Genomic DNA, 23,645 nt, shown 5'->3' on the forward strand with positions numbered 1-23,645 from the left:
CTACCTCTCTTACTGATTCCAAAAATCTGTTCTTTGTGTCTCCTTTGCTACCCTGCACATTAGTACCGTCTTTCTAGATTCCATATATATGCATTGCTGCTGCTGCTGCTGCTGCTGCTAAGTCGCTTCAGTCGTGTCCGACTCTGCAACCCCATAGACGGCAGCCCATCAGGCTCTGCCGTCCCTGGGATTCTCTAGGCAAGAATACTGGAGTGGGTTGCCATTTCCTTCTCCAGTGCATGAAAGTGAAAAGGGAAAGTGAAGTTGCAGTCGTGTCCAACTCTTTGCGACCCCATGGACCGCATCCAGCCTACCAGGCTCCTCTGTCCGTGGGATTTTCCAGGCAAGAGTGCTGGAGTGGGTTGCCATTGCCTTCTCCTATATATGCGTTAGTATATGATATTTTCTTTCTCATTCTGCCTTGCTTCACTCAGTGGTCACCTGGGTTGGTTGTACCTTTTGGCTGCTGTGAGTGTGGGTATGCAGACACTATTTTCCTAAAGAGGTTTTTGTGGAAACAGTAGAGGCCAAGCAAGGTCCAGGGGCTTCTGAAGGGGTTTGCCGAAGCTAGAGGAGCTGGACACTTGAGTTTTTGCTCCCAGCCTGGCAGCTTCACATCCTTCCACTCCCAGAGGCCCAAATCAGTTGTGTGAGGGGTCCCGCCACCGCCAGGCTGGATACTGGAGCCTTCAGGCTTGTGGGCCACAGTGCCTGGCACAGAAACTAATACCACACAGATGCTCGTTTACACCATGCAGGTAGTTTGGGAAGAGGAGCCCACCTCTTGACCCCTCTGTGCCTTGGTTTCCTTTCCATAAGCTGCAGAGGTTCCACTAGACCAGCATTGGCCTGACTGTGGGATGTGGAGATGGCTTTGGGTGGGACATAGAGAGAAGGCCTTGAAGACCACAATGAGAGGTTTCTTGTCAGGATCTCAGCTCCAGGGGGTGGGGTGGGGGAGCCTCGTGGTTGGTGTGTGCCTTTGACCTCCTCATGTTCTCCAGACACCCCTTTCCATGCGTACAACAGGCCTCGGCATTTTTTGTTTACTCATCATGTGTATATTTTTCACAGTTGCTCTCTATCGATACTGGTTTTATGCTGCTAGTAGTAATTCCTAAAATGTTTTATTTGAAAATAATTTCAAGTTTATAAAAAGTGAAACAAAAAACAAAAATAGTGTAAAGAACACTTGTTTAGCCACTTTCACGTTTTAACATCTTATACCCCATTTGCTTTTCTATCTGTATTTTCTCTCCCTCTCCACACACTGTGTGTCTGTCTCTCTGTCTGTCTCTCTCTCACACACACACACATACTCCTTTTTTTCTGGATAGGTTGCATCCAGCACACCCCTTCCATCCTAAACTCTTCAGCCTGCATTTGCTAAGTGCAGGGCATTCTCCTTTGGGACCACAATACAGTTACCACCTTTGTAATGGTTTCCTTCTATCCAGGTTCCAGGTTATCCATTGGCCTAATGACATCCTTTGTAGCGTATTTCCTCCCTCCAGGGACAGAATCCAGTCCAGGGTCAGGTCGTACCTTGATTTAGCACGTCCCTTTACAACACAAGCTGGAATCAAGATTGCTAGGCGAATCAAGATTTCCAGGAGAAATATCAATAACCTCAGATATGCAGATGACACCACCCTTATGGCAGAAAGTGAAGAGGAACTAAAAAGCCTCTTGATGAAAGTGAAAGAGGAGAGTGAAAAAGTTGGCTTAAAGCTCAACAATCAGAAAATGAAGATCATGGCATCTGGTCTCATCACTTCATGGGAAATAGATGGGAAAACAGTGGAAACACTGTCAGACTTTATTTTGGGGGGCTCCAAAATCACTGCAGATGGTGACTGGAGCCATGAAATTAAAAGACGCTTACTTCTTGGAAGAAAAGTTATGACCAACCTAGATAGTATATTCAAAAGCAGAGACATTACTTTGCCAACTAAGGTCCGTCTAGTCAAGGCTATGGTTTTTCCTGTGGTCATGTATGGATGTGAGACTTGGACTGTGAAGAAGGCTGAGCGCCGAAGAATTGATGCTTTTGAACTGTGGTGCTGGAGAAGACTCTTGAGAGTCCCTTGGACTGCAAGGAGATCCAACCAGTCCATTCTGAAGGAGATCAGCCCTGGGATTTCTTTGGAAGGAATGATGCTAAAGCTGAAACTCCAATACTTTGGCCACCTCATGCGAAGAGTTGACTCATTGGAAAAGACTCTGATGCTGGGAGGGATTGGGGGCAGGAGGAGAAGGGGACGACCGAGGATGAGATGGCTGGATGGCATCACTGACTTGATGGACGTGAGTCTGAGTGAACTCCGGGAGTTGGTGATGGACAGGGAGGCCTGGCGTGCTGTGATTCATGGGGTTGCAAAGAGTTGGACATGACTGAGTGACTGAACTGAACTTACCCTCCTTTACTCTGGATATTTTCACAGTCTGTCTCTTTTCCAACTTCAACATTTTTGAAGAATACAGAATCTCCTCCACCTTTGTTTCAATAGAACGTTCCTCATTCTGTCTTGGATGTTTCTTTCTGATTAGGTTGAGGTTAAGTGTTCTTGGCTGGAGTCTGGGTGTCACTTCTGGAGGCAAATGATGCCCTTCTGTCCTTCATGGGTGATGTTAATTTTTGCCAACAGGCGAAGATGTGGCCCAGTTTCTCCACTGTATCATTACTTTTTCTTTCAGCAGCTAATTTGCAATCCATGGGAAACAGTTGGACATAACACAGATATCCTGTGCTTCATTAAAATATCCCCTTAGAACCTTCCTGCACACATCCCCTTCCTGTTGGTGGGGACGTAAATTGGTGCAACCACTATGGAAAATAGTATGGAGGTTCCTCTAAAATGTTAAAATAGTGTTATCAGACGAACCAGCAATGCCACTCCTGGGCATGTATTCAGAAAAGACGAAAACTCTAATTGGAAAAAGATACAGGCATTCCAATGTTCATAGCAGCACTATTTACAATCTCCAAGACATGGAAGCAACCTAAGTATCCACTGATAGATGAATGGATAAAGAAGGTGTGATGTATATACACAATGTAATATGACTCAGCCATAAAAAAGAATGAAATAATGCCATTTGCAGCAACGTGGATGGACCTAGAGATTATCACACTAAGAGATAGACAAATATTGTACAATAGCACTTGTATGTAAAATCTAAAAGTATATATACGAATGAACTTACAAAACAGACTCACAGACATAGAAAACAAACATATGATTATGAAAGGGGAAAGTGGGGGAGGGATAAGTTAGGAGTTTGGGATTAGTAGACACACATTACTGTATAAAATAGATAAGCAACAAGGACCTACTGCATAGCACAGGGAACTATATTACTATCTTGTAATACCCTATACAAGAAGGAGAAGGCAATGGCACCCCACTCCAGTACTCTTGCCTGGAAACTCCCATGGACAGAGGAGCCTGGTAGGCTGCAGTCCATGGGGTTGCAAAGAGTCAGACGTGACTGAGCGACTTCACTTTCCCTTTTCACTTTCATGCATTGGAGAAGGCAATGGCAACCCACTCCAGTGTTCTTGCCTGGAGAATCCCAGGGATGGCGGGGCCTGGTGGACTGCCGTCTTGGGGTCGCACAGAGTTGGACACGACTGAAGCGACTTAGCGGCAGCAGCAGTAACCTATAATGGAAAAGAATCTGAAAAAGAATATGTATGTGTTCGAGAATACATACATGTATACTAATTAATCACCTCGCTGTACAGCTGAGACTAACACAGTGTTGTCAGTTGAATAGCATCCCCTTAGCTGCGGCGTCATTGACGGTCCTTGCTGAGTCTTTATCAGGACCGCGGGAGAAGACTGGTTTCCAGTGTCAGCGCTTGGTACTCCACTGCAGGCGAGATTCCTGCCTTCTTCCCATTCATTCGTTTATCTATCTATCCTTGGCACAGACTCACGGATTCTAGTTTTTTAGTGGTTTGTATTTCAGTACTGTATTTAATGAACTGGGTGCTCAAATTGTCCCAGATTTGACCTTTGAGAACCCTTTCAAGCTGGGCGCTACATCTTTGTGATCTTCCCTCTTCCTTTTTTTTTTTTAAACAGTTGTGACACTTTCTGTCATAACAGGGTATTCCAGGTTCATTTTCCACCAACTCTGCCCTTCCTCAGGGTTAATTTCTCTGGAAAGCCCTGTTCCCTTTCAGCGGTCGGTGATTGAATGGTTTTTAACAGGCCAAGATCTGGGCACCAGATGTGCTTGTGACTATGTGGGGTGTCTTGCTATTTGAACCCTTCAGTGAACAGAGCTAGGAAATACATGCAGGTATATATACAAAATGCACGTTACCAACATCTCTAATTCCAGTCAGTCCCAGAAGTGTTTTTTCTTGACTTGCCCCACTCGATTTGATGTCTCTTCCTTTACAGTTAGAGGCTGGCTTCTAATGACATCAAAACATTTACTATTTGCCCAATCCTATAATACATCCTTATGAAGTTTCACAGTTGTTTGATAAATAAAGAGTTGTTTGCAGTTCCCTGTCCCCTCCCCCAAATACTTCACCTGTCCCTAAGCTGAAGGTATAGAGTGAAGTTTTGTGTCATAAACTATTTGGGTTTGTCTATCTTTCTTTTCCCCCTTCAGGATAGATATGGTATTCATTTGAAATATATTTTAGTCTCGCTCTCTCTCTCTCTTTTTTTTTTTTAGTTAAAGGTTTGCCCTTCCCATTTTTATTGATTTAGTTTCTTTCTGTCTTTAAAAAAAAAATAGTTTGGAACATTAACCAACTCAAAACTATGCAAAAGAGTTTGTTCAAGGAAATATCCTTCTTCCCACATACCTTCCATCCTGTTCCCCTCCCTCTTGTAGATAACGAACTTATTGCTTTCTGGAATATCCTTCCTGTGTTTCTTTGTGTAAAAAGAAGCAGAGGTGTGCATACTTTACTGTCTCCCGTCTCTCTTACACTCAGAGTGTAGTCCACCATATATGCTCTTTGGCCCTTGGCTCTCTCCACGTAGCCTTGGCTCCGGAAATCGCTCTGTATCAGTTCACAGCGACCTTCCTCATTCCTTTCCCAGCTGTGCCACGTGTACCATGGTCTGTTCACCCAGTCTTTATGCTCGGACATTTAGGTGGTTTCCAGTACTTTGCAATTACCAACAGTGCTGCGGTGAATGCCCTTGTGCCTGTGCGTTTCCATATCATTGGAGATGTGTCTTCCAAATAAACTCCTGCAGGTGGGATTGCTTAGCTGAAGGATATAGAAGCAATTTAAAGTGTTCTTTGAAAATGTATTTTTAAGTAAAAAAAAAAAAAAAAAGTGTGAGAGTTTGAATCAAATGATTAACAACAAGTAGTTCAGGCAACACAGAGACACAGCAGAAATGGTAAAAGCAGGCCCGTGACTCAAGTTTGAACAGAGCTGGACTAGGGCTTCCCCAGGGGCTCAAGTGGTAAAGAATCTGCCTGCCCGTGCAGGAGACCCAGGAGACTTGGGCTTGATCCCTGAGTTGGGAAGATCCCCTGGAGGAAGAAATGGCAACCTACTCCAGTATTTTTGGCTAGGAAATCCCATGGACAGAGGAGCCTGGAGGACTGCAGTCCATGGGTGACAAAGAGACACAACCGAGCATGCGCGCACAGTGCACGGAGGACTAGGATAGAGCTTCAGTCCCTTTAACCTCTAAAACAGAAACCTGGCGGGGGGGGTAAGTGGGGGATCCTGGTATAATGACTGAGGTTCAGATGGAGCTCCCTGGGAATTCATCGTCAGCGCGTGGGTCCTGACCTCAGTGTAATCAGAGAAAATCTGTCCACGTAAGCCCACTGGTCTGCTTGCCCTGGTGGCGGCAGCATGGTGCACGTACCCTGGGAGGGGAGTGAGGCCACACCAAGGCAGGCATGGTGTCAGCAGGCAGATGGGGCAGTGGGGGCCCAGAAGGCTGTGTAGAACCATGCCGGACATCCTGATGTGGCATAAAGAGGGGTGCCCTTTGACCTTCCATCACCAAGGCCAGAGCCTCGTCAGCATCCACTTTTGAAGATGGCTGTAGAATCCATTTTGGAACAGTGAGACTCTGGTGAGACCCTCTCCTGTAAAACCTGTTAGCCACTCCTCTCAGGCCCACCTACCACTTTGCATACAGTTTCCAGGGGCTGGCAGACCTGGGTAAGGATCACTGGTTTCAAGAGTTTAAAGGACAAGGGAAGACCTGCTTGGCATTGGAAGAACTATTGTATATTTTACCTAGAAAACTACTTGAAGCAGCTCACCCTACACTTATGCTTGCTGGAGGAGTTGTGTGTTGGGGTGGGGGGCGGCGTGGGAGGTATGGGGATGCAGCTATGAGAACCAGGGTGACACAGCCAAGGTTTGGAAGCCTCGTCGTGTGTGGAGAGGCCCTTATGGGCCTGATTCTGCACCAGGAGTGACCTGGGAAGTAGGAGGTGGGGCAGGCTTGGCTTCTTGTGTGGGTTTTCCAGCTGTGTGAAGAGTTACTGTCGAACTTCCCTGACTGTCCAGTGGTTAAGATGCTGCGCTTCCGCTGCAGGGAGCATGAGTTCGACCCCTGGCCAGGGGAGTTCCACACACTGCATGGTGCAGCCGAGAAGAGAAGAGCCCTTCTACTTCTGGGTTTCCGTTTCCTCATATTCAGCCTCTAGGACCAAACTCGTGGTTTTCAGGCCATTTTGTGGGAAGCTGCAGAATTCCCGAAAGGAGCTCCAGGGGCCTCTGTGGAGGGTATAAGGAGCCCTGTGGTCAGAGATATTTGGGCACCTGCCCAACCTGTCCCTGGAACAGCTCTGTGCTCATCTCTTAGCTTGGGGGCGCCTTGGGAAATTGTTCAGAATCAGTGTGCACCTGCTAACACAGTTTGCTGGGTGCTAGGCTGACTTATCTTCAGCTTCATCGCTGCTCTGGAACTCTCAGAGTGTCCAGGGAGATTAAAAAGCCAGAAAGGAACAACTACATCACAGCAGATGGAGACACTAGGGCTTGGCCCTGTAACCTTGGGGAGTCCTTGGAGCTGAATTCCTGCTGTGTCAGCCCAACAGGCCAGGAGGAAGGGGGCCTCGCAACAGGTCAGAAGTCACAGGGCAGATGCCAGAGGCTGGCACCATTGTCTCACTTGATAGTCTTCAGATGACATGTCCCAACAGTAAACACATACATAATTCAGCACGCATCTCCCCAATATATATATATATACATTTATTATGGACTATACATATTTGTATTAATGTGCAAATGTTATGTACATCATAACATGAATGAACTAGATTTTTAAAAAGATAATAGTTAAAAATAAAGAGGTTTTGCCTAGCGAATAATCTTGCATACCCATTGGGATGTCTGTACCCCACTTTGGAGGGGATGAGAGCTGTTGGGAGGCCCCTGAAGGAGGCTAGTGGAGGGAGTATGGGAGGAAGGAAGCAAATGGTGCTTCTCAGATGGCAGCGCCTCCTGCCCTCTACCATGGCTGCGGGCTGCATGCGCTGTGGTTTACTCAATAGCTCTTGGTGAATTGACTCAGTGGTTTTGTCTTAAATTTAGCTTCATCCTAAGCAGTAGCATCCACAAAACAGACTTTCTGTGCAGTTAGAATTTTCTTCTAATGCATGTTAAAATAAACACAAAACTGTGAAAACACATGGCACTTAAAAATTGTGTGTCAGCCCCAACCTGTGTGATGGGGCTGACCCCATGGGGGACTCTGATCTGTGTTGTCTGACTTCAGACCATGGTGGGAGGGAGGGGCCTGTTGAGAGCAAGCCCCCTCCCCCAGGCCCAGGCCCATTGTTGGCATGGGGAGATGCAGTCCTCCCAGCCAGAGGACAGTCGCAAGCACAGTCACACTTAACAGTCCCAGAAGGGAGGCCAGGATGCAGCCCACCCCCATGAGGACATTGCACACATGTGGATCGCAGGTTGGAGGTGCTCTGCGTATCACAGCTGCCGAGCGTCATTGCCAGCCCTGCCTGGCCCAGGCAGGCCTGTCAGACATGATCCACTCCAGGGATTTGTATTGAGCATTTGCCTTACGCCAGGCTCTGGACTAGACACTGCAGTTCTGGTGGAGAACAAGACAGATACGGCAGCCCCTCTCATGAAGCCCACATCCTAGGGTGGGGAAGGCGGGCAGGAAACAAGCAAACCAGTAGAGAATGTAGAATCCAGGTGCAGGTTTCTCCCGAAATCTGAAAGTAGAGCCCTTTTGTAAGAGAAGGTGGTGTAAAGCCAGGATGCAGTTCCCTTAGGACACACCTTGCTAACAGATGCCCAGGGTAAATGGACACAAGGCACCAGCACAGCGCAAAGCTACGGCAGCTCCACGCTGAGGTGCTAACTATGCTTCCCAGGAAGGAGTTTGGCGGGGCCGCTTCCATGCTCAGGGTGCACGCTGCCTCTGTAATGACTGCTGCAACACCAACGCTAAATGCTATTTCTGCTTTTCTCCTATTTTTGTAAAAGGGAAAGTCCTTTCCAGGTTTCTTGTAGTTAGAAAAAACAGGTACTAATACAGGTCTTTCCATAAAAGCCAAGTGGCCTAAAAGCAAAACTTTAAAAAGTGGGGATACCTGTAGTTATAAATACCATAAAGTAAAATCAAGAGGAGTGGGGAGGGGACATCTCTATGGAAGAATTCCAAGTAATTTATGTAGCTGCCCTCCCTCAAGGAGACAGAACATAGCTCTGTAATCCTCAAGTGTGAGCTGCACTTAATGACTTTTTTCCGAAAGGTGTGGGATGCAAGGAGGAGGAAAAGTCCCTCTCCGGTGGAGGACCTTGACCAGCTTTCCCTTGGCTGAGTGATACAGATGAACATCCCCTGTCATAAGCCACGTTGATAGGCTGTGCCCTGGATAGGATGTGATGAGACAGCACTTCCTCTCTGTGGTCTTCCTCCCAGAAACCCATAAGCCCAGTATACTAATAGGAAGAATGTCGCTGAAACCCAGATTGAGTGGCGTCCTAAAAATGCCCGACCAGACTCCTCAATCCATGTCATCCGGAGGAAGGGAGGTCTGAGGAACTGTTGCAGCCAAGAGGAGCCTAAGACGTGACAGCTGGATATAACGTGGTTATCCAGGCTGGGGTCCTGGAACTGAAAAAGGATACTGGGGAGAAACGAGGGAAATCTGAATGAAGTATGGAGTTGAGTTCATAATAACTTGGAGAGGTAGAGGGAAAACCGATGGGGAGGGTGTCTGAGAAGACATCCCTGAGGTGGCAACGTTTGAGTTGAGCCTCGAGTGACCTGATTGAGTGGTCCCTGGGGAGGGAAGACTGGGGTGAGAATGTTCCAGGCAGAGTAAGCAGCTGTGTAAAGACCCCGGGGCAGGAGCAAAGCCGTGTAGGTCAAAGGCGAGTGACAGGAAGCACAAGACAGCTGGTGGGGCAGAGAGGGCCGGAGGTGCAGTCAGCAGTGGTCAAGGGCCGGGCCGTGCATGGCCTTGATACCATGGACAGCATTTGGATTTTGTTCTGAGTGTGATGGGAAGGCTGAAGGGGACCTGGGCTAATTCCTGCTTAAAATCACTTAGTTCTGTGTGGACAACAAATTGGGGGTGGGAGTGAGGGCGGTGGGTGCAAGATAAACAGTGGGAGGCTCTTGCTTGGGTCAGGGGAGACGACGGCAGAGCCCAGGTCAGCACCTGTCCTTCCTGAGAGGACACACAGGTTCACCTTTCATCATCCTTTCCCCTCACCATATTTCCTGAAGGTGGGGGACAGCCCTTGAACTCTGGGTTCTAAGAACTAAGTGTTTGATGGTCCACACCTGCTTGTCAAGGAACTCTGTTATGGGACAGCTCATGGCACAGCCACCATCCACCTTGAACTCGGAACGTTTCCCTTCGTTGGTTCAGACCTTTTTCTGAAAATGAAAATGTACATGGTGCTCAAGTCGGGTGCTATGAAAGTTGCCCCTATTTAATTGGGAAAAATAAAGTGAGGTCCCTCCCCTCTCTGCCCTCTGGAAGCTGTAAGTGGGAAAATAAAACAAAGGCTTTGGGCATGGCAGAGCCTATGCTACAGCATAAACAGGTTCGGAATATTTTTAGTGGATTCGGTTATGTTTTATTAACCACATGTCATTTCTTCCACGCGCCTCAATTCCTCTGGGAAGGAAGTGTGGTATCAATAAAGGAGAACAGATAACTGTTGAAGTAAATCATAGCAATCTGGGCTTTCCTGTCAAGATCAGACGCCGTTTCTTGACATTGCCAAGCTGAAAGGAGAGAGGAGTGCGGGCCCTGCCTTATTGCTCCCGGCGTGGGTGTTGCGGGGGCTGCTGTCGCCACTGTCGAGTGTTTGCTGGATGTTTGCAGAGCGGTCTGCTGGTCTCCCTCTGGAGCACAAGTGTGTCTGTGAAACTCGATCCGGGGCCACGCAGGCTCATCCCAGTGTCTGTCTGCTTCCAGAGATAGAGATGGTGATCATGGAGCGCAGCAAGCTCCCGGAGCTGGCCGCCAGCGCCTCCGTGCAGGAGCAGAACACCACGGATGAGGAGAAGAGCGCCGCCACTGGCCTGGACAGTGTCCAGTGGAGCAGGTAGCTGCTGGGCCAGGCGGAGGGCTGCCCCCGAGCCAGCCTTCCGCTGCTGGTCGGTGTCTGGGATGAGGTGGGGGCGGGGAGTGCCCTGGCCAGGTGCCCACGGAGGGTAAGCCGGGCCTCATCCCGCCACCCTGGTAGCCTCTTCTGCTTCCCAGCCAAGCCATCCTGCTCCTCCCCTCCCTGGCCTCAAGGCACCGCTCCTCTTGAGAGACCACGGGGTCGGAGCTGGCCCTCAAGGCCATGGTACTCACCCTTTGGAATGAATGACTGAGGCATGACACCACCATTCTAGGCACTTCAGTGCTGGTCCTAACAGGGTGTGGCCTTGTTCATCGGGCCACTCCTGGCTGTGCCCTGCTGCCCCCAGGAAGGATGCCCTTGAGGGCAGCATTTGGATTTTATGATCTCATTCACTCACTGCCGCCATGCTCACCACTGTCTATAGGGCCTACCCTTGTGATTCAGCGGAACTGTCTAATGCTGCTGTCCACCTTCAACTTCTTGGCTGATAGTTCATTTCAGTGATGGCTGCCCAAACTATTACACTATGCAACCTTCCAGACGCCAGCTTTCCTGCAGCCTGGCTGGAGCGCCACCCCTTCTAGAAGGAATCGGGTGGAGGGCTGCTGCCAAAGCTGCAGCAAACTGTTAGAGGGCTTCTCCATCTCAGTGTTATTTCCTTATCAAATGCCTGCAGTAATCTCCGAATCCCGTGTCAGTGGTAGTGAATGCGCAGCAACATGGTTTCTCTGTCAGCCTGCAAGGCATTCACTTCCTAAACTCTCATGGTGGATGAAATACAAACACACACACTCATCCTATTTATTAATCCAACTTAAAGTGAAGTCTTGAAGCACACCAGTCTTTTCCTGCAGGTCTTGTTTATCTCTTTGCTTGACGTGTGTTTCAGTTATCTAACAGAAAAGATTAATTTTTTTTATCAGATGTACAGGGGAGCCATTTTTAGTTTTGATTAAATAAAAATCTTTGCAGCACAGTGTGGGTGATCAGTTGTACTGCCAAGGACCTTTCTAATTTTATTTTGTAGCCAAAAAAAAAAAGTAACACTGGGAGCTCTGAAAATTAAGGGAATCATTCTAAACACAGAAAGGGGAGGGGAAGACAACCTTTAGGTGCTTGGCTCAGCTTTAATTAGAATACAGATCATTAAAAAACAGAAAATAACTTGTCATGAGGGATGTGCACCTGCTTAACACATCATTGCATGCTGAGTTGCTCAGTTGTATCTGACTCTTTGCGAGCCAGTAGACTGTATCTGACTCTTTGTGAGCTAGAAGACTGTAGCCTGCCAAGCTCCCGTTCACAGGACTTCCCAGGCAAGAATACTGGAGTGGGTTGCCATTCCCTTCTCCAGGGGATCTACCTGACTGAGGGACTGAGCCTGTATCTCCTGCATTGGCAGGCAGATTCTTCACCACTGAGCCTCCAGGGAAGTCCGTCCAGTTTCTTAGGATCTAATAAATGGAAACAACATGTATTTTGCATACTGTGATGATACTGTAGCTTTCCTAAAGGAGGAAAAACACTCGTGTACTGTCAAAAAGTCAACAGACCAAAATGTTATGTTTGAGTATTGGAGTTGAGACTTCTTTTTTTCCCCTGAATCTTAGTGAAGAGAGGGGTTTTTCCCCTTCAAGTTGATTGAGATTGTTTCTTAACTTATGGTGACTTTGGCATCTTCTGCCACGTGGTTCATAGTGGAAGCTGATCCTATGTCCTGAGCTGAGCCACGTGCAGACTTGTGGCCCTGAGAAACTTTGAGCAAGAGCTGTGCTCAGCTCTGAGACTGGGCTCCAGGGGAAGACTGGCCCCAGTGGAGAGCTGCCATGGCCTTTGCAAAGGTGTTGTGTGTTGGTTGTCAGAGACACCACCTCAGTCCCCCGCCCTCTCACCTCCTGGCACTGAGCTGGGAGGAGGGCATTGAGGATGAGGGAGGGGACAGTTCTCCTTGACATGAACTGGACCTTGACATTGGTCCACTTTCCACAGAAACAACATAGAGCAAAGTGGAACTGTCCTCATATTCCCCACACACAGTGGGCTAGCTCTGCATTCATGGTGAAATACAGAACTAAGAAACCGGAAACCACTCAGAACCTTCTGTCTTAAAAAAAAAAGAAAAGAAACTTAAAATTTTAAAAGTTAATAGACATTTAGAAAATGTAAAAAACCTTGAAAAGTATAAAGGAGGAAAAGTCTTCATAATTCAAAAGCAGCTGTTACTAGCATTTTGGTGATTTCTTGCCAGTTTTCAATGACAATATAGTGGAAATTCTGCCCTGTTTCCCCCCAGTAGCTTATACGATACTGTGTCTATTATTTTTGTTTTTGGTTTCCTCTAATATCAAACTCCAAGTATCTTTTTCACTCTATTGTACTCTTAGTAAACACAATTCTAATGGCTTCATAATACTTCATCTCATAAAAGATGGTCCATTCACCCAGCCCTCCCTCTGCTACTGGGCATTTGGTTATTTGTATTATTCCCAAATGAAAATACAGTCCAAATTCCAAGCAATTGGTTTGCAAAAAAAGTGTTTTTTAATACTTTATCCTGTTCTTAAGTTTGGAAGTGTTACTGCTGGGGGCTGAGAGAAGAACAGATCCACGCATGGCAGAACTATTCACACATCGGAATGGTGATGGCTGATCTGGGGCAGGGGAGGGTCTGGGTCTCCAGAGAAGTAGAACTTGAAAGTAAATGTTCCTTAAAAGTTTCTTCCTTTAATTTCTGTGTATTACATGTTTATTTGAAATGTTATGACAAGTGCATTTCACTGCTTTTCTGCATTTTTTCAATATATTTTGAATCAGTGATACCTCTGTGGAGTTCAGAAGTCAAAAAAGTATAAAAAGTTATGCAGTGAATAGGTCTCTGTGTTTCTCTGCTGCACCTTCTCGATCCCCCTAGTCAGCAATGTTGACTGTGGCTTATGTCCTTCGAGGGGTTAAGTGTGCCCTTTGTCACTCATTGAGGCTCTCTGCTCTCTTGGCTTCAAGCTGGCATCCGGGGGCAGCCGCAGACAGTCACAGGGTCAGAGCCTTCTGCCAACGGACCAAATCTGTGCACATTCTATTATCCTCTTGTTGAAGTCTTTCCAAGACAGGCCCTTCAGCCAGAAGGGCAGCATTCAGGCTGTACCATTTATGTATTTGTAGCCACTCGATAGGTCTCACCCACAAAGCATCAGAGGCGATGCTTCCTATCGATCCCTTCTAACCAGGGAAGGTCAGCCCAAGAAACTGCCGGGTCAGGACCCGCCAAAGCGAGATCCTGGAGAAGTGCCTGTGGAATCCTCAAAATAGAAGTGCAACAGCAGCTCGCGTGTCTGAGCACTTTTCACTTGAGCCTGGGCCTGTGTTAATGCCACTCTGTTGTCATTTCACTTGAACCCTCACTGTAAACCCTGGAAGGGTTCATGGCCCATCTCACAGATGGGGGATTGTAATTTACCCAAGGGTTTGCAGCTAAGAAGAGGCAGAGTCAGCACTGGAACCTCAGCAGTCTGGCTCCAGGGTCCTCAGTCTGAAATGATCCAGATTTATTGGTACCTTTATTGGTACTATTGTGAGTCTATCACGTTGCCCTGTTTCCCTCACTCTCTTGTCTCTCTTTGAACTACTGCTGTGGTGTGTCCATGCTCTATCTGCCCATTGGCTTGGGAGCGCCACAAGACCACACTTATCCCCAGTGTCTGGGACAGCAGGTGGACCATTGTTGAGTAATTAGTCCGTTGCTGCTGCTGCTGCTGCTGCTAAGTCACTTCAGTCATGTCCGACTCTGTGTGACCCCATAGACGGCAGCCCACCAGGTTCCCCCATCCCTGGGATTCTCCAGGCAAGAACACTGGAGTGGGTTGCCATTTCCTTCTCCAATGCGTGAAAGTGAAGTCGCTCAGTCGTGTCTGACTCTTAGCGACCCCATGGACTGCAGCCTACCAGGCTCCTCCATCCATGGGATTTTCCAGGCCAGAGTACTGGAGTGAATTAGTCGGTTAGCTGTTTCTTAGTCAGTTTCCCCAGACATGACAGCTTCCCGGGGCAGAGCCTGCCTGTCGATCACCTCTGTGTCCTCCGTGCCTGGGGCTGAACTGGGCACATGGTGGCCGTGCTCTGTGCTGCTGGTGCATGTGTGCTCAGTTGTGTCCAACTCTTTACGACCCCATGGACTGTAGCCGGCAGGGCCCTCTGTTCATGGGATTCTCCCAGCAAGACTTCTGGAGTGGGTTGCCATGCCCTCCTCCAGGGGGTCGCCCCAACCCAGGGGTTGAACTTGTGTCTCCTGTGTTGGCAGGCGGGTTCTTTACCACTGAGCCACCTGGGAAGCCCATGCTGCTGGTTGGAGGGGGCAGGGGGGGTGAACACTGTGAAGAGCAAAGGCAGCTGGCATCCTGTGTGCAGGTGAGGCTCATGTGGGCCCCTCTCTTCCAGACCCTTCCTGGATATGGTGTACCACGCCCTGGACAGCCCGGATGACGACTACCACGCGCTGTTCGTGCTCTGCCTGCTGTACGCAATGTCTCACAACAAAGGTGAGCCATTCAGTTCATCTGCCTTCAGGGGAAAGGACAGCTTTTTTCCTTGAAGAATTTCCTTTCTGGTTTTGGCAGACTCCCACAGACCCTCTCTACAGCCTCATTAGAATTTCTCAGGTGCTTTTCTGCACACTGAAGCCACAGGACTCGGTTACTCAGGCAACACGGGGGCGGGTGAGGGGTAGTGGAGATGGAGGTTCAAGCATTGACCATCCAGCGCAGCATGACTGTGTTCACACTGTGGTTTGCTCTCGACCCCTCAGTCTACAACTGACTTAAGCTTCCGACCTCTTTCCTAACATCAGAACAAAGATCAGTCAAATTGCAATCTTGGTTTTGCTATTTATAATAGTCAGTGCACCATTCTGGGTTCAGAGCTAAAATAGACTCTGAGTGGATTGTGTGGAAGTGTAGGTTTCCTTTCTGAAGAAAGGTGTGGTTCTCTGGCTTCCCCTGTTGAGGCCAAGTGGTCAGGATCAGCCTCTCGCAGAGCTGACGGTTTTGATTAGGATCCATTCATTCACTTCCTCTCTGAGAACAGCCGCTGGTTGTATACCACCTGGCTTGACACGAGCGAGTTTTGAACCCACCACATCAGAAGCTCTTTGAAGGAGAAACCAAGAGTATTCCTTCTGGCCCCTGCCAAGCCCTGGGCTCAGCAGAGCTGAGACCTTGCAGCAAGGTCTGATGTTTTAGTAGGTTTTTCAAAAGCTTGTTGGGAGGTAGTTAAAGGTGGGTTTTACTGCCATGGTCTATGGCTGGAGTCATTTTGTGGAGGGCAAAGCACTCAACAAAACAGAGTATATATTTATTCTGAAATAATTAATGTTGTGTGCGTGCTTACTCAGTGGCTTCAGTCGTGTCCGACTCTTTGCAACCCCATGGACTGTAGCCCGACAGGCTCCTCTGTCCATGGGATTATCCCGGCAAGAATACTGGAGTGGGTTGCCATTTCCTACTCCAGGGGATCTTCCCGACCCAGGGATCGAACCCGTGTCTTCTATGGCTCCTGTATTAGCAGGCAGACCCTTTACCAATGAGCCACCTGGGAAGCCCTTGATAAATAAGTTGATTAGTGGCAAAAGAAGATACAGTGAAAAAGGCCCCCTTTCCCACATTGGTCCTCCACCTCTTCTTCAAAGACCATTTGTGTTAACAGTTTCTTGCATCTTTTTGAAGATACTTGTGCAAGCCCAAGTACCAAGTATACATGATTTTATTTCGATGGGTCCCCACCCCCAACATGAATGGAGGTTCATTCCTTATTATGGTCTGTTCTGTACCTAGAACTGCCTCATGCTTTTTAATCCTACGTCTGTGCCCTCGTTTGTTTTGCCATCCCCTTATTGAATGACACTGAGACCGTTTCCAGGCTTTTCCTACTCAAGATGGAACCAGCCATGGTGGCTCTTCTCCTGTATAAGTCACTGTGCTTATGTGCAACTGCTTAGATCTAGTCTGAAGTGTTAGTCGCTCAGTCGTGTCCTACTCTTTGCGACCCCATGGACTATAGCCCATCAGTCTTCTCTGTCCGTGGAATTCTCCAGACAGAATACTGGAGTGGGTAGCCATGCCCTTCTCCAGGGCCTCTTCCTGACCCAGGGATCGAACCCAGGTCTCCTGCATTGCGAGCAGACTCTTTACATCTGAGCCATCAGGGAAGCCCAGAAGAAGCATGGCAGACTCCCTCTGATGTCTCCCTCCACAGTCCCGTTGATTCCTTTGGCTTCTTCGATCCCCTCCAGCTCTGGCTCAGTGCCTGGCACGCAGGAGCCCTCTGTCCCTGGGAGTAAACAGAGCTCCAAGCCTGACCCATGGAGTCCGTCCCACCCGTGGATCGCCTGCCATCCTTGCCCACTTCCCCCCAGCTCTGCACTCCAACCTCCTGCCCCTCACATGCTGGAGGCTTTGACCTGGGTGATTGAGCACCACCTTGAAATGTCTGTTTATGCCACACTCGTCACCCATAAATATACCCTGACCTCATCACACTTCCTGCCATTTCTGGTTCAGTTGAATTTGCCAGCCAAGGTTGAAACTGCCATGACCTTTAGCTCTTTCCCTCCTTTGATCCCAGCATTTAGTCATCAAGTGTTGTCATCTCTCCCTCTTTGGCCCGTCTGATCAGCAGAATGTAACTGAGCACAGTTCAGTGCCTGGGTCTAGGCTTGGTGCCAGTGGGAAGGACTAAGGGCAGGAGAGCAGGCGAGATCCTGAGTCTTGTCTCTCCAGTAGCTTTAGCACAGCCTTCCGGAGGAGTCAACACATGGCCACTTCATAATCCATCCTCCTCAGCACTGCCAGGCAGTTCCCTGTAAGAATGTGCTGTTCAAAAACCTTTGGGGCCTTCTTCTCTCCCTTCAGCTTCAACCTCCAGTAACCTGCCATTCTGAGTACCTGGATTGCACCCACCATCCTAACTTGATCTGATTCCCCTGACTTCCCACTGCAGACGCTTGGCCTTGGCCCAGGGATTCAGACTCTAAGTAGTGATTAACTGTTTCACAGAGATAAACTTGTAGTGACTGTCATGGTACTCTTCAATATTCTTTTGGTTATAAGCCCTGCAAACCACCTCACATTAACAAAAAGAATCTTATGGGAAGGTCCCTGGGACAGCTCATAAGATCCAAGAAGCTGCTGAAAAGCCAAGGAAAGGGCAGGAACCAACCAACTCTGGGGACTTAAGGTAGATGGTGGTTTGGATCCAGCAGATCTCAGGCAGGGAGTCTCTCTCCATTCCAGTTTCAGATTGGTGGGCAAGAGATCTGATTGTTCCAGGTTGGTGATGAGTCTAACTCTGGAGCAGTCAGTTGTGACTGAGGGTAGGGGGGGCAGGGTGGGGTCAGGGTCACAGAGCACAGAGCTGGCCCCAGGGTGTTTCAGCTCTGTGTCTGGAACTGTTCCCAGAGAAGGGAACTTCTCTGGAAGCCTGGCAGCCACCCCAGTCAGTGCCAATACACCTACCTGTTCTTGGCTAGGCTTCTACCTTCTTGTATCCATCTGTGTCTTTTCTTGCTGCTTTCTCTGCCCTGACATCACCACTTATTGAAATTATGCTTATCCTGGAAGTTTTCTCTGAGCTCTTCAGGTGATACTCACTGTGGGTTAGTATCCTCTAGTATGGCAGGCACGTTTTACACTTGGCTGGATATGATTTGCTAAAACTTTATGAAGAATTTTTGTATCTGTGTTTCTGAGTGTTATTGGCCTGTGGTCTCCCTGTAATTCTCTTGTTTTGTTTGCTTACGTTCACCTTATGGAATGAATGGGGACTTCCGAGGACTCTACTTGATAAGCCATGATTAGGTGGCCCATCCTTGCAGGCTGGTGGAAATGTGAGCTCTTCTCAGCCCTGGGTGAGCTCCAGGGGTTGTTCCACCCTCCTCTTCCCAGTAGGCCTTTGCCTTTCCTCACCTGCATTCCCTGGGGCAGAACTGAGCTGAAGCCTTGGAAAGAAGCCCCTGCAGGTCCCTGCACCTCTCCCTTCTCTTCTTCTCTTTCCCATCAGTTCTAGGCACTTGCCTCTCTGAGCTGCAGACTCTGCCTTCTCACCCCAGAGAGACCACGGGCTTCGTTCGGCTTCTGTCAGCCTGTGCTGAGGCCTGGAAGCTTTCCAGCCAGTGACCTGGAGCGACCCTGGGCCCAGTGCCTTTGTTTCTTCTCTCTCAGGTTCCCCTCCTATGTTCATGCTGTCTTGTCCTGTGCGTCATAACCCCTGTCTTATATAGTTTGCCAACTCTTCTAGTTGCTTGAGTGAGGTGAGTAAATCCAACCTCTCTTGTCTGGAAGCTGTAACATTTAAAGAAGAAAGTTTTATTGATGTATAATTGATAAACAGTGAACTGCACATTTTTAAAGTGTGCATTTTGATGAGCTTTGACACACATGTTCACCCATGAAACCATCATCACAGTCAAGTCAGCGTGCATATCCATCAGTCCAACTGTTCTCTCTTGCCCCTTTGTTACCCCTCTGCCCTTCTCTTCCCGCAACCCTCTCCCTAGGCAACTCTGAATTGCTCCCTGTCGTTATAGCTTAGTCTGCACTTTCTAGAATTTTACATAAGTAAGATCATGCAATGTGTTCTCTTTTTTTTTTGGTCTGACTTCTTTCAGTTTGCATAATTATTTTGAGATTCGTTCGTGTAGTTGCGTGCCTTAGTGGTTCCTTTCTTCTTACCTCTGAGTAATACTCCCCTATGTGAATGTACCAGTTTGTTTCCCTGTCCGTCTGTTAAAGGACATTTGGGTCGTTTCCAGTTTTTGACCATTACAAACAAATCTGCCACGAACATTGGTGTATAAGTCTCTGGGCACTTACTTGCATTTTTTTTCTTGGATAAATACTGAGGAGTGAAATGACTGAATCATATGACAGGTGTGTCTGTGTTTGTTTTTAAGAGACTGCCATACTGTCTTCCAAAGCAGCTGTGTGACCTTACATCCCACCATCAGTGCATGAGTTTTGGCCTCATACCCTCACCAGTGGTTGGCACGGCCACCTTTTTATTTTTAGTCATTTTAATGGGTACATGTAGTGATGTCTTTTTGTGATTTTAATTTCCATTTCCCTAACAACTAATGGGGCTTTGCAGGTGGCACTAGTGGTAAAGAACCCACCTGCCAGTGTAGGAGACATAAGAGACGCAGGTTCAATCCCTGGGTTGGGAAGATCCTCTGGAGGAGGGCATGGCAACCCACTCCAGTATTCTTGCTTGGAGAGAGAATCCCACGGACAGAGGAGCCTAGCGGGCTATAGTCCATGGGACACAGAGAGACCCAAGTGAAGCGACTTCACATACAAACACACAAGCTTAATGACGTCGAATAGCTTTTTAAGTGCTTAGTCTACCATCTTCTTTGGTAAAGGATCTTTTCATATCCTTTGCCCATGTTTTAATGAGTTGGCCACGTTCTTACTGTTGAGTTTTGAGAGCTCTTTTTATCCTAGGTACAAGTCCTTTATCAGGTGTGTGTTGCAAAGATTTCCTCCCAGTCTTTGGCTGGTCTTCTTTTCTTCACAATACCTTCAGAAGAGCAGAACTTAATTTCCATGAAGTTCCCACAGCACTTCTTTGTACTGCTTTTGCTCTGTATGTTTTCTCTCCCATTCTGGAATGACTGGGCCTCTGAAAGCAGAGGCCCTGTCTCTCTTGACAGCCTCCTGCACTACACAGTACTGAATACTCAGCTCAGCGCCTGGCACCCGGCCAGCGCTCTGCCCGAAGTTTCTGACTGACCGCCTCTGAACTGTGCGGCAGCTCCCCCGTGCCGCTCACTTGCTGGCGGCCCGTGCTCAGGGCCTCCTCAGGGAAACTGCTGCTGGGGGGTAGGTGGGGGGTGCCCAGCTCCAGGGGGCCAGGGGGCACAAGGACAAACTTTTTACAGGGGGGCTGGCTTTGCTGACGGGCTTCCTTCCAGGAGCCCCAACGTGTGCTGTGAAATGGAAAAGCAGTGGCTTACACACCACCCTCCTTCTTCCTTGATGTGGACGGAGAGATGATCCTGGTGAGGAGCCCACCTACCTCTCTTGCATCTTCATAAAAGAGTGGGACTGTATATTCGAGGGAATTTAATTCCTCCTTCCATTTCCTGCTAGTGCTTTCCTTTAGTTTACTCATTCACCCTTCTGGCAAGTATTTCTGAAGCCATTCTTAGATGCCAGGCGCTGTGGTTAATATTGAGAACCCAGTGGTGAAACAAACAGAGATGTTCTTGGAGGCGAGTGTGGCTGCTGTGGAGGGAGCAAGGCAAGGGTGGTGGAGGTGAAGGCAGCGTGGCGGCTGTGACTTGCGAGTGTGGAGAAAGCCAAGGGTGCAGGGTCGCCTGCTTGGGTGGTCTGGGGAGGCTTCTCTGAGGAACAGACATCAGAGCTGAGGCCTGAGAATGGGAAAGAGCCAGCCCCACAAAGCTCTAGGGCAAGAATGCTCTGGGCAAAGGGAATGGCAGGTGCGAAGGCCCTGGGGTGGAAAAGAGCTTACAGGTTTGAGTAGCAGAAAGCAGTTCAAGGTGAGGCTGGCCAGGTGGCCAGGGACCAGATCATGGAGAATCTTAAAGGCCAGGAGAAAAAGAATTTAGAATTTATTCCAATTGCAGTGAGAAACACCTAGAGGATTTTTTAAGTAGAAGAGTGACATAAGCAGATGGAAATTTTGGGGAGAGTACCCTGGCTGCTGGATGGAGAGTGGGTCAGTGGAGGGTGAGGGGTGAGCTGTGTCGGTGAAAGCTGGGAGGCTGGTTAGGAAGCTGTTGCGGTAGTCCAGGCGGGAATAATGTGGATTGAATTATGGCACGTTGGCCATGGAGATGGAGACAGCTGGATGGTTTTAACGATATATTTTGGAGTTAGAGCCAGGACAAGCTCATGGTCTGGATGTGGGGGCTGAGTGAGAGGGACACAGGGGCAGCTGGGTGTGGCCCTTCACTAAGATGGGGAGCTTTGTTTTGGGTGGAAGGGGGCACCACAGGAGGAGTCTGGGTGATGCCCAGGGCCCCGCCTCCTGCTGCTGTGTGACCAGTGGTAGCAAATCCAGAACCAGCGAGGGTGGGCTCTCAAGCAGGTTTGGAGAGGAATCTGGGGCGTTAGTTCAGCACCCAGAGGCCCAGGTGCCTGGGGTACCCCCAGGGGAAACTGCCTTGGTGGGGCCAGGGGACGTACCTGGTTTCTGCCCCAGTCTGGCCTGGAGGCATATGGCTGCCTTTGGCGGGGGCTGTTTGGTGGCAGTGGTAGGGGGTGGGTGTGTGGGTGGTTGATGTTTTGGTTAGGCAGCAGGTTAGCTGCACTTAACCTTCAGCCTCTCTTTTCCAGATCCATGCCCTCTCAGCAGGGCCCCTAATGAAATGGCCTCTTTCTGATAGATTTTTCATCATAGGACAATTTTAACATAAAAGCAATGTTAATAAAAACTAAATGTTAGCTCAGGCCTTCCAGTAAATCATAATAGATTAGATGCTGCACCAAAATGAATATCGCGCGGTAGAAAGGGTTGACCGGCTGGAGGGAGGCGCTCGTTGTGAGTCAGTAGGGCCGGTAATGAACGTGGTTCCTGTCTGTAATAGCAGATTCAGTCCTCTGTCCTTTGTCAAGTCTGCAGGGCCCTGGCGCCAGGGGTCAGGGGGAGGGGGAGGGGAGTTTTGCAGCTTTGTCTTTTTAAAGGTTCCCCCACTCTGCCCACCACCATTTATCCTTGTTTAGAAGAAGGGTCTTGGGCTTTTGTTTTGCTGAGAGGTTGCTTGGAACAAGGATGAGAGGTATGAGAAAGGTTGAAAGATAATAGGCTAAAGGGAGGCTTTCGCCCTGCAGAAAACTGGCAAAATATCATTCTGGATCTCGACTGACACATAATCAGAACTGGAAGTACATTGGAAATCAGCCCAACATCTGGTTAGCTTTCGAAATAGTTGGTCTATAGTTTTCCAAAGCTGGCAATGCTTGCGTGACTCTAGCCAAAGAGAGAGAGAAAATAACTTTTTGACCGTGATTTTTACCTGGCATTATTGTGCAGGTTTGTCTGTCCACTTCTTTTTATGTTACTTCGATCTGGGTCTGTTCCACCCCCGTCCTGAATAGGGGCTTCCAGTGAGGAGAAAAGCCAGAACTCAAGGGAAAACTTAGGAGCTGGTCACTGACATCACTGAACCTCGCCCTTCCCTTCTCTTTGGGATTCTTTGAGTGAGTTAGCTGGGAGTTGGGCCCCGCCTGCCCCTAGCCCTGTGCTTGTTGGGTGGGAGCGATGGCAGGGGAGACTGTTCTGACTCACTGGCGAGCAGGCTCTGACCCGGCAGGGAGGGAGCAAGGAACCGCGTGGTCTGCTGGAATCTGGACGTGAGAGCACGGCTCCCCGGGCCACGTGAAGTGCATCTGAGTTTCTCTGGAATTTGTCTGTCACTCGGCACTTAAGGGCTGAAGCAAATAGGACAATATATTATCTACAGTGTTTATTTCAGTCAGAGGGAAATGACTAGCAAAGGAACTAGAGCTGGTTTGCAATAAAACCTGCTTCTCAGTGACTGGAAACGTGTGTGTGTGTGTGTGTGTGTGTGTGTGTGTGTGTGTACAATATATTATCTACAGTGTTTATTTCAGTCAGAGGGAAATGACTAGCAAAGGAACTAGAGCAACAAAACCTGCTTCTCAGTGATTAGAAACGTGTGTGTGTGTGTGCGCGCGTGCGTGTGCCTGTCTATCCATTCATGTGTACACACACTGGTTCCATTTCACATGCATATCTTTGTCATATCGTCACGTTGACCTTGTTCATTCACAGCTGTCAGCCACTGTTTTATTAGGACCCAGAAGAATGTCTTAGAGACCGAGGTGGGAGAAAGAGAGAGATGGGGAGGGAATAAGGCACTTGGCCCAGCAGGAACTCTGGGGAAAGATCAAAGATGCCCAGAGGGGCTATTTACAAAGTTTTGTCACGTGTTGTGTGACGTGAGCCTGCTCTCTGCCTCATCTTGACTGATGGTAAAATCTACCACACAGAGAATGACTTCCCACGTGGAGTCTATTTGGGGGAAAGGGCCGGAAGCGGG

The 23,645-nt window shown here is 48.5% G+C and overlaps 1 protein-coding gene across 6 annotated transcripts in view; it reads left to right on the forward strand.

Moving 5' to 3' along the window:
- Positions 1–23,645, forward strand: part of CLEC16A (C-type lectin domain containing 16A) — a 242,678-nt gene that overhangs the window by 74,204 nt on the left and 144,829 nt on the right. For all 6 annotated transcript variants that reach the window (XM_040230421.1, XM_040230439.1, XM_040230413.1 and 3 more), the window contains 2 exons: positions 10,420–10,549; positions 15,005–15,105. In XM_040230421.1, the coding sequence (XP_040086355.1) occupies positions 10,420–10,549; positions 15,005–15,105 (231 nt within the window). The remainder of the gene's footprint in view (positions 1–10,419; positions 10,550–15,004; positions 15,106–23,645) is intronic.

Source organism: Oryx dammah, unplaced genomic scaffold (assembly GCF_014754425.2).
Source record: "Oryx dammah isolate SB20612 unplaced genomic scaffold, SCBI_Odam_1.1 HiC_scaffold_2, whole genome shotgun sequence".
In the NCBI taxonomy this organism is placed as follows: domain Eukaryota; kingdom Metazoa; phylum Chordata; class Mammalia; order Artiodactyla; family Bovidae; genus Oryx; species Oryx dammah.